This window comes from Tympanuchus pallidicinctus, unplaced genomic scaffold (assembly GCF_026119805.1).
Source record: "Tympanuchus pallidicinctus isolate F22 unplaced genomic scaffold, pur_lepc_1.0 scaffold16, whole genome shotgun sequence".
NCBI classification, from domain to species: Eukaryota; Metazoa; Chordata; class Aves; order Galliformes; family Phasianidae; genus Tympanuchus; species Tympanuchus pallidicinctus.
In genome coordinates, this window is record NW_026294679.1 from 1,161,163 (window position 1) to 1,172,303 (window position 11,141).

The 11,141-nt window shown below is 45.6% G+C and overlaps 1 protein-coding gene across 1 annotated transcript; it reads left to right on the forward strand.

Annotated features, from left to right (window-relative positions):
• The first annotated feature begins 247 nt into the window (after positions 1–247).
• CUNH10orf143 (chromosome unknown C10orf143 homolog) lies at positions 248–9,969 on the forward strand. Its single transcript, XM_052677073.1, has 4 exons — positions 248–378; positions 2,670–2,810; positions 2,938–3,003; positions 5,727–9,969. The coding sequence occupies exons 1-4, from the start codon at positions 316–318 to the stop codon at positions 5,754–5,756; spliced, it is 300 nt and encodes a 99-aa protein (XP_052533033.1). The 5' UTR covers positions 248–315; the 3' UTR covers positions 5,757–9,969.
• The last annotated feature ends 1,172 nt before the right edge of the window (positions 9,970–11,141 follow it).

The window sequence follows — 11,141 nt, forward strand, 5'->3', positions numbered from 1 at the left end:
CCCACAGCACCGCGCTGCACTCCCGCACATCCCCGTCACCCCGACGTAGGGAGGAGCCCTACAGCGCCGTTATTGCTCAGGACGTGCAGAAATAACAGCAGATAAAACTTGCTGCTCTCTGCTCCTTCCGCGATACTCCGAGCTACGGCGGCTCAGCGACCTCCCCCAGGGCAGCTCCGCTCACCGCCCCAAGCCCGGGCACGCTGCCCTCCGTCCCCGGCCCCGCCCCGTGCGGGAGGTCGGCAGTGCCCGGAGCGGCAGCGGGTCCAGGCGGGGCTCCGGAGCTTCCCGAGCCGCGTGTGCCGCCCCGCCGCCATGGAGGCGATGGCTCGGGGGCGGCGGGGGCTGCGGGAGCCGGAGCCGGGAGAACCGGAGCGTGTGAGTGCCGGGGGTCGGGCGGGGGATGGCGGCCCCGGGCGGACGCGGCGGGCTCAGAGCCCTCTGGCGGCGACGAGGAGGGGTTCGGCCCTTCGGTGTTTTGAGCCCCGGCCTAGAGGTCGTTCTGAACGCTGTTGTCGATGGCAAAGATTCCCCGCTGCTTCTTCTGCTCCCGCTGTGCGTCGTACGGAGGGACGCGTGGTTGATCTTTGCACGTCGGCTCGGCGATCTGCACGCGTTTCAGTGACGTCCTGCGGCATGGAGCTCCGTGCTGGAGCGTTTGCGGTGTTTGGACGCGGAGGCCTTTGGAGGCGGCGCTGCGTGGAGCGCGGCGCTCTGAGTCGTGATCCCTGGGGACCCTCCCCACTCGGGACAGCCCTCCCAGCCGCGTTCTGCAACCTTGGTTTCACTTTTCGTAGCTGCGAGGCCTTCATCCTTTCAGCAAACACACGTGTTTTCCCAGGACTTGCCAGCTGGGAGAGAGAGTGACAGAACATCTGCTCTGCGAGCAGCCCTGTTTTCTGCCTGTTCTGGGACACGCTGTGAATTGCTGGTGCTTGTCTCCAACTACGTTTCAAGCTGGAGATGTACCACAGTCTCTCCCTAACAAAATTAGTCATTTTGACGCAGTGCGTGGTTGCCTTTTCACCGGCTCCCTCATTGATCCTTACTCATCACAGGCACTTTGAGCCCTGTGCTAAATGCGTTCCGTTCACAGGCAGGATTGATGTATCGATTGTTTCTTTCCTAAGAGAGAATTCCAGGAGTGAACCCTTCCCTGCAGCCAGCTCTGCCAGCAATTCCCACAGATCGTCTTGGCATCGCTGTGATAGGATTGTCAGCCAGCTGCTCTGTGTGCTGAATTCCTGTCACTGGTGCTAGATGTCTTGAACTCCCCCAAAACAATGCTTTGAGTTTATTTTTAATGAGCCAAATTTCCTCTGGTACGTGGCAGTGAGTCATTTTTTGCTCTGTTCCTTCATCTCACACACCGTGCCGGCTCTGCTGCTGTAGCACCACGCTTTAGCTTTTAATAAAGGACAAGTTCTGCTGCAACAAAGGGAGGAGAGCATTTTTCCAGTGGAAGGCAATCTGCCTTTGGAGGACCTCCTCAGACTTTTTATTATTACATTATTCACTTTCTTACTACAATACATATTTCACTTTTTGATTTACTTCCCGTCCAAGTATCCTATATTCCTTGATAGCGTGCTCCTTTCAACTGTTTTCCACTGAGGTTCCTGTTGTATTGATCTATTTTATTTTTACATAATGTATTCACATTTTCATTTAGTTTCCGTGCTTCTATAGTCTGTCAGTTCTGTGGCAATGCCTCTCCCACCTGTGAGATCCTAAGTGAGATGGAATGTTGTTGCTCCTTAAACAAACTTTGTTCAGAAAGTTGTTTCAAAAGCGTGTGCACCTCCTTGGGATTCGGTCAGAGCCAGGCCCTGAAACGTCTGCATCAGTTCTGATATTTCTCATTATTATTAATGTGCTGCTACAGTTTCAAAGAGCATCTTAGTGCAGTCACAGGCCAAGGGCAGTTCCCTTCTTAGGGATCCCGATTGGTGCCTGCCCCACAGCTGCCCCTCACCCTTCTGGGTTCATGACACGCTTTGCACACTGAGGCATTATCTCAGCAGACCTCCAATCTTGCACTGGGATGCCAAGAGCTGTGGGAAAGGCATCCCCACTTAGCACAGCCCATGCTCCAGAGTTGGAGCGATTTGCAGGAAATCCAGAAGTCCTTCAACACCAGGTAACAGTTCAGGTGAGAAGCAGGAAGCCGATTGTTTGGGTAGCAGAGGAAAGCTGTAAGAAGGGGACAGTTTGCAGAAAAAGACACAAATAAACCATTACAAAAGATGTCTTCATAGCTGTCTGACTTGGCTGCGGGGTTTTCCTTCCGTTTCCGTGGTTTAATTAGCCGTTTCTAAGAACTTCCCATGATCTGCTCCTTTGATAAGCCCCATCTGAAATTAGATGCTAATGGAGGGTGACGTATCCTCTTTTCCCACCGGCCTTCTCTCCCCACGTTCTGAAACTGAGGCTCAGAGATGTTTAGTGAGATCCACACACGTCCCTGCTCACCCAGCGCCAGGCACGGTGCTCCATGCAGTGTTTGTGCTCTGGCCCTGTGCTTGCAGGCTGCATTTACTAACTCGCTGCACTGACTGTTCATCCCAGTGAATATAAGATCCCTGTCAGTCATAAGCAAATCCTGCAGGCTTGTACCCAACGGCCTATGCCTTGTAAAGACACGCATATATTCCTTTTTATTCTTTCAGAAGCGAGTGTGCAAGCCCTTAGAAGCCATTCCCAATGAAGTTGATGCTCGCCTCATTGACTGTGCTATGGAGCTGGATTCTAAACAGAAAGTCTCCTCTGGCTGTGGTCCTTGGGCTACAAAGACAAAGCAAAACTCTATGGTATGTTTACACCGTCAACATATCTATTTATTAGAGGGCATTTAAAGCCAGTTTTGTAATAAAACTGCAAGTAATTGGTTTTTTTGTTCTTTTTTTTTATGGTTCTGTACATGTTTTTATTAATTAGATTTTTGAAAACCAAGGAAGCAGAGGTACTGCCCAGCCTTGCCCAAGATGTATTGCTGGAGAATCTGTAAGTATATTAACCTTCTTTCTGTGGCATAAAAGATAGACTTGTTCTTAAGTATTAGATCCATAAAACACAAAGTTAATAAAAACCACAATTACATTTCTCAGGAATAAAGCATGTAAATAAAAGAAGGCAGATTGATTTAGCATTTCGGAGGTATGCCAGCAGAGCACAAACTAATATGTTTTCAGCAGCAGTTGGAAAATATGGAGACTGCAAACACATTTTTCACATTCACACTAAAAAGCAGAGTTTAGGAAGTAACTGAAGCAAACAGTAACATACAACTTCCTCTACGTTGTTATTATGTCTTCTTTGATTTACGGAATCATAACAAAATACTCAGGATTCCCATTCTATTTCTTACTGTTTCCTCTAACTCGATAGTTCCTTTCCAAAGAGCAGATATACAGCACACCATCTTACACTGCACTACACTTATACTAGACCCAGCTTTAAACAAGTTGGCTAAGGAACTAGTAGCCAGCAAAGTTCAGCTCAGGCAGCCTGACATTTCAGAATAGCAGTGCAAGTCTTTGGACAGCTGAGTATTGCTGTCTTCTGGGCCACTCCAGTATGGAAAGTACGCTGGGTAAAAACAGCTTTTTTATTTGTGTAGGCTGTAATCAGCAGCTGGGATTTGGCACAGCATAGTATGGAAGAACACTGCAGTGGTAGTACTGCAATCTCCCACGTAAAGGTGATGGTTATCTTAAGCACTTTCTGTTTTACTATTCATTAAAGGCCAAACCTCCAGAGAGAACGGCTGAGAACGCTGAAGGAGGTTATGGTGCTCCTCCAGTTTCAGTTGTGCAGATTTTCATAGATCCACAGAACGGCCAGGGTTGGAAGGAACCTCAAGGATCACGAAGCTCCAATCCCCTGCCACAGGCAGGGCCACCAACCTCCACATTTCATAGCAGCCCAGGCTGCCCAGGGCCCCATCCAACCTGGCCTTGAACACCTCCAGGGATGGACAGGGCATCGCAGCCTCTCTGGGCAGCTGTTCCAGCACCTCACCACTCTCATTGCAAAGAACTTCCCCCTGACATCCAACCTCAATCTGCCCTCCTTGACCAACCAAAGTATCAGAAGTCTATTAAGCCTATGGGAGCTGAGAAGGCATTTACTGTGTAACGATCTTCAAATCATAATTAGGAACCCAGATGCCTTAGGATATATAATTCACCTTTTCAACAAGCATTCATTTATTTGGGTGTAATGAAGAACTGGAATCTCCCATTTAACTGTCCTGTGCTGTCAATATAGTGACTCAAGTTGGTGTCATAAACATCTGGAGCCCTTGGATAGCTACTTGCTAGACTTCTTGCCGAATTAGACTCATACCATGAGTTGAAATAGAAGCTGCTTTGCTCAAAGCTGGCTGATCTAAAATGTGACTGACTCAGATTCTGCTTTCCCTGATGTTCCCTGTAGCGGTGCCAAAGTTGATCGACGTCTGTTGCGTGGTGTCAAATACCAGAGTTCAAGGAGCAAGGTGCAGTGTTTGGTGATGGAATAATCAAGTTAGTGTATATATTCAGTTCTCCATTATTTGAGTCATGGGCCTGGAACAATCTGGATGAAAGAAATGTGTGACTGCTTTTGCACCCATGGTTGCACACCACGGTGTGCTTTTGCAGAGGGGAGGGATTCTTTTTGACTCTGGCTTTCAGTCAGCAGGGTTTGTTGGTTTAGACATAATGCCAGGCACAAAGACAGGGCTAGAGCAACTGGGATTGTGTTGTAGTGCATCTGAATGCGTGCTGTGCTGAGCTCATAAAGCCACCCTGATAGAAGCTGGCTCATGTGGGTGTCCTTGCATCCACAGCACAATTTATCCACAACTCCTCTAATTGTGGGTGAACTGACTGTACAGATCTGTCAGTTGTGTTTCCTTCAGATCATCAGTGATTTGCAGCCATGACGTGGTAGGTAACACGGTTACACTTGGATAAATTTAGTAGGACTTATATTAGTAATATGTTCATTCTTAAAATAATAAAAAGCCTATATTGAGCATAAAATGTGTAGTAAGCTGATAATTTTCTTCAGAATTAAAATTTCACCTTGGGAAAATGAGCTTGTCACAATGAATAAGATGCATCATGGAAGTCCTTCAGAACAGCTGAAATGTCCCTAAGGGAAGAGCCTCCAGGTAGCAAAATAAATAATGTTGCAATGCTTATTCATAGTAATAATGTTAGAGAAACTGTATGCTACTGATGGGAGGGAAATTCAAAAGCATAAAAGCTCACACTGGAGTAAGACAAACAGAATACAGGCATACAGGACTGAGGTGATTCATCTTGCATAGTCTTCTCAGCATTGTACTTTGCATGAGGAACCTCATTCACACCAGCTTTCCTGAAAGCATGTAAGTCTTTGTTTCTACACGATATGCCATGATTTTCAAAGTGTATTCAAAGGGAATATCACTCCTTGACTTGCTCTCTTAACATTGAAGCTTGTTTTTGTAGGCACGATCACTGCCACACGTTTCAGAAGGGACAGCAGAAGTGCATTAAGCCACAGTTTGAGATGAGAGCAGTACTGAAGTTGCAGCTGTTTTTAACCTTTGTCCACGAGTTGTTTGGGAAAGCAGGGAGCATTTGAGGTGCTGTCAGCACAACTGTCTGTTTCTTTTACAGTCACGTTTGAAAATGGATACTGAGAAAAAGCTTCAGGTTTTGATAATCTTGTCACATACCATCTTGTCATTTCAGGGACACTTCAGTCACATCCTGGGCTGCTAGAGATGGACAGACAGCAGATAAGCAGCACTGCTTCCCCTGCTGGGGTCTGGAAATGCACCTGTGAGCAGCGTACAGCTGGAGTACGTTCACTCATGGCAGATGTTCAGCATGCTGCTCTGTGTGTCACTCCTCCATCACGCCGTTTGATGCCACCGTTTTTACACTTGAAAAAATGCTTTTGTACTTAAGGTATCTCATATGTATGAAAAAATACGTTTCTCATTTAACTTTTTGGAGCAGTTAAGCCGATTCGGCCTTTGGCCCAGTCTTCACCTGGCCCTGGACCAAAGGCTGTGCTGATACAGGGTATTTCACTGTCTCACTTAGGCACTTTCTCTGATGCTCATGAAGGTTGTCATTGTGTTCACATTGGTAGTGGGCCTGCACTTCTGCCTCAATTGTATAGAAGCGGGCAGAAAGGGAGGACTCTTCAGTTCTAGATAGAGAGCTGATCAGCTTGACAGCTATGCAAAGGCCAGTAAAAAGCCTACTGAAACTTATTTTGTTCTAAAATCCAGAATATGCATCCATTTCAGGTATCTTTCCTACATGCCAAACTCTTACTTGATTTACAATAAGCACAGTTTGTGAATGTGACAGATAACTACTTGAAAGAAAAAAAATCAGTGTTATTTGAACAACATTATGATGCAAAGGCGAGCGGTGCTTCAGATCTACACAGTCCTCTCAAATTGCTGAAGATACCATCTGATGCTCTGGGATTCCTTCTTTCCAACTGTTGTGATACTAGAACAAGTCTGTTTCAGCTTCTTACCCAACTTGATCTTATTGGCTTGCCACAAATAATTTAATCAACATTTGGGCAGTCTGCAATGCTATGTAATTTTTAAACACCTGCAGGTTTTAAACTCTGAAGGTATCCAAGTTGTGTTATTTGGATGTGACACTTCAGTGGCTGCTCTGGAATGGAACTGGCTGCTGTTCAAAACAGAATAGCAGCATGCTTACCCTCTGCATTAGATGGAAATTTCTGCAACCTGCCAAGGCTCAGGAAGAAAGCAATCTCCACTGTCAGAAGTGTCCCCTGTTCCCATGCAGCCTTTGGGCAGGGTTCAGCCCACCAGCAGCAAGGCAGGCAGAACAGCTTCCAGCCTCTCCTGTTCTGAGGGCAGTACTCAGTATAGAATCTGAAGTAGCAAAAGTCTACTAACAGGTCTTTAGAGATCACTATTCCAGTGGTGTTTATTGCAATGTGAAATTCTTAGAGAAGTCTTATCGCAGTCCTAGAACACTGCCCATACTGTGTGTGGAGCTGTAGCTGTAGTGTGAGCACTGAGTTGGCTTTTATTAACAAGATACTCATCCCAAGTAGATGAATATCATATAATTACTGAATTTGGTTAAGCGACAGGTGGGGAGATAAGTTTATTAAGTAGAGCTGCACTAAACTGACACCCAGAAAGGTTAGTTAGGAAAGAATAGATATCCTCCAATCCCACACAAATTTTACATCCCTTGGAAATGGATCATTGCAAAGTGGGATTGGGCTGGAAGATCTCCAGAGGTTCCCCTGACCCCTGTGATTCTGTAGTTGTATAATCAATGGATATTAAGATGTATAATCAATGGATACTAAGATGTTATAATCACAAAAAGAACAAGAGAACTAGGCAAAGTAGGCTAGGATAATAGGAGAGAATAAATGGAAGGCTTACCCATACGCTAGGCTCACCTATAGAAAGCACCAGAAGAGGGGATCTCCAGCAGAGATCCTTCCCCACTGGTAACCAGCTCTTCAATAGGTCTAGGAGGGGTGCAGCCTGGCAGCACAGCTGAATTGCCTTCACCTGTGCTCCTCTGGCTGGCTCATGGCTCGCCTCAGGTGATCAATCAGAGGTTCAGGCCGTGATTCAGCAGTTCCCATGTAGTTCTGCCAGTTGTTTCAAACACCCCCAGCTTCCTTCAATGATATAGGCTGCTCAGAGATCACATCACTGAGAATCACAATGGTTGTGTTACCTTGAAGGTTATAAACTCATCTTGAGCTCTCCAGCTCCCAGTACAGGTTGGTACAAGCAATAGTATCTATCCAAGCTGGAAAGGAACATGTGCTCAATTGAAATGATAGTAGTGCATGAGTGAATTCCCAATATCCTGATAATAGAGTGCAAAAGAGTAAAGTAAAGTGGTTTCTAAACACATCGTTTTCTCTGCAACTGCGTATTTGTTACTGGGTAGCTAGGCTGTATTTTGTGGGCAGTTCATTTTTACAAGATTTTCCAATTGTTTTCAGCCATGTCAGCCAAGAGAAAAGATGGCTGAGCTTCAGTTTCTGTGCTGTAAAAACTGAGATAGTTACTTTGAGTGTAGAAAGCTGAAAGGTATCTAAAAGTTTAGTCACTGCAAAATGACTCAGAACCTGTTGGGTGTCAATGCTGGAAAGCAGCTGTTAGCAGAGCAGTATGCAGTCGAAATTTAAGGTGTCTTAAGAAGAGAAATGACACTTGGACTTGTTCACAAAGTTTTCTGCTAGAATATATTGCACCAAAGAAGCACCATATTGCTTTTAATGCACAGGCAATACACTGTGAACCGTCAGACTCAGAGGATGATTTTCCATTTAAATAGATAACAGTGCATAGATTTCTTCTGTTAGCTAAAAACCTGAGCGTATTTTAGTCAGCAGAATACAGTCAGAATGAGAACTCTTCACAATCCTTGTGGCTCTTTCCAATCCTTCTCCTTTCAGAGTAACCACTGCTTGGTTTTTGTAAGGTGCCACCATGCATAACTCACAGGATTGCTCATAGTTCCTCCTGGCTGCATTACAGAGCCCCCATGAAGTCATACTCTGTTCGATTTTAATGCAATTTTCTCGTATCAGTCTTCTCATCGTTACTGTGCCCTGTGCAGGTATTTTATGGCACTGTCCACGGTGACTCTCAGCTCTGTCCTTGCAGATTACTGCATCTCTACAGCTCAAGAAAACAGGAGAACGTTGTGCTATTTTTAACCTGCACTGTGGACATGGGTACCTTCTTTGTGCTGTTCAAAATGTAATGCTGCGTTTTATCTCAGATCTAACTGGTCAGTAGTTCTGTTACTCGTGTGTATACTTCAAAGATCTAAATGCTATAGAAACAGGAGTAGAATTGTCCCAGGTTGGGTCTTTGTTCAACTACAGCCTTTTGCATTCCCCAGGAACGCGATGCAGGGTATGTCAGAGCAGTTCTGTGGCCATAAGAGGGCTGGATGGGCTGGGAGCAGCCGGCATCTGTGTGCCCAACAGCAGGTGGGGAAAGGCTGAGACAAGGACTGGCATTGAATGGGAACACTTCTTACAACAGGTTTTTGATAACCTGTTTTGTTCTGGGAAACCCTTTTTGATCTCACAGCTCAGTCTCGAACATCACAGATCACAATTACTGACACACTGATGGTTTCCAGCAGTACTTTTGCCTTCGTATTTGTTAATACCAAAGCATATTGGGCATCAGGAGAGCGTCATACCTGAGTTTTCTTCTTAAGTAAACGTTGGCATCATCACTGTTTGAGAAGCATTTCCAGTGTGACTGCAGTTCAGATGTGTGTTTGCTCCTGCTTGATTAGCAGAGACTCTGTCTAGTTTTGATAGCAGCTCCCTCCTTTTTGGTAGTCCTTAAGTTGGCCTGGGGTTAAAACATAAACAAACAAGAAAGCTCCTTCTGCACAAACTTCACAGTGAATCCTTAGGAAGGATGTGACTGCTTGCCCCATGCCTCTTAACGGGCTAGATGCATTTATACATCAGCCGTGACACAAATGAGTTGCAGCTGAAATAGTCCAGCACAGTGGAGACTTGCTGTTTGATCCAGTAGATGTGCTGTGTCTGTAATCTGCCTCAAGATTTGCTCAGCCAGAATCACAGCGTGCTGCATCAGGTGCAGCTGAGGGCCGTGCAGCTGGGGATGGTGGATGTTCCTTTATAGCAGATGGGTGTCAGACCTGCAGCAGAACCTCAGCACTATTTTTGTAGGACTTTTCTTCACCTTGTACAACTATGCCATGTTGGTTGACTGATAAATACGATTCTTTATCTTTCTTAATGCTGTGGTTTGTACACAAAATAACCTAAAATATACTTTATTTAGGTGTATATAGTAAAGCATACAATCAGTTTTTAATTCAGATGAAAATGATATAGTATTTTTAACTTTGTATTTTATAAGTTGTTGCAAAAGCAGAAGCATTAAACCCACCTTTGGATACAGTACGAACTGTCTGGTTTTGTTCTGCCGTTGATAATTGAACTGTGTTCTGCAGGCACTGAGGCACGAAGGTAAATAAAAGGCTTTGGGGTTTATATACTATGTAGCTTCATTTGTACAATGTAGCCCACCCGGTTCTTCCCCTCACTGCCCACAAACATGAATGATACACAGAAACTTTGAAACAACATAATTCCTCTCTGCAGCTTCGGCGTAATGGAGAGTTAAAAGTGCCCATTTCTCAACTCGTCTCCACCTGCCTTTCCAGAGTTTGCTTTTCCTCACCTAATTGGAGCACCTTAGCATCAGACTTGCGTTCCTGCAGCTCTAGGTAGAAATGGAGGTGTCACGCTGCCTTGTGAATCTAAGCTCTGCCCTCCTTGGATCTCACTGCTTTATGTAGATTATCACCCTGCTCCATAGCTGCGTGGTTCCAAAGCAAATCCCTCAGCCACTGCTGCACGCCGGGCACCGCTGCAGCTCTGAGAGCCCCCAGCCGTGCCCACAGCCCACGTCCCTCAGTGCCACATCCCTGCAGCTCTGAACGCCTCCATGGATGGGCACTGCCCACCCCTGGGCAGCTGTGCCAGCGCCTGGCCGCTCTCTGGAGCAGACATTGCTGTGATACCAACCTGATCCTCCCTGGCTTCAGTCTGGAGACTGCCCAAAGTGTAACCTTGGCCACACAGCACAGCCCAACACTCCTGGGAAGGTAACAGCTGTGCCCAGGAGCTCTGACACTGTAAGAAAGGGGAGGACAGTGCAGAACTCCTTTGCTTTTTTGTCTAATTTTGTCACCAATGCCTACATGCACTGAGAGGAAAACGGCTTCAGCAGCCTGGAGAAGAACACGATTTGGCTGTAGATACATTTTGTATAAAGATAAGCAGATGGAACATTTAAGATGAGAGAATTAAGCCTCGTAAGAAAGTGCAAGAGCAAATGTGAAGTTGATAGGGTGAATGTATTATTGATGAAAACAATAAACTTGTTATCCTTGCTATGTAAAATTTATGCACTGAGTTCAGTTGCTTTAGACTTCAACGTTCACATAATTGTTTGTTTGCTGGTAACTACACATTGATTTCATCATCAAAGAGGAAGAAACCAAAGCTTTTGGTTTAGTATGTGTGGAGCTTGCAGGCAGTCTGCACAGGACCAGGACAGACACAAATGT

Bases quoted from the DNA above. Each gene is read 5' to 3' on its own strand.
- CUNH10orf143 (XM_052677073.1), top strand. From the start codon at position 316: ATGGAGGCGATGGCTCGGGGGCGGCGGGGGCTGCGGGAGCCGGAGCCG. The intron at 2,811-2,937 runs GTATGTTTACAC...TTTATTAATTAG, and splicing joins AGACAAAGCAAAACTCTATG to ATTTTTGAAAACCAAGGAAG. The intron at 3,004-5,726 runs GTAAGTATATTA...TTGTCATTTCAG, and splicing joins GATGTATTGCTGGAGAATCT to GGACACTTCAGTCACATCCT.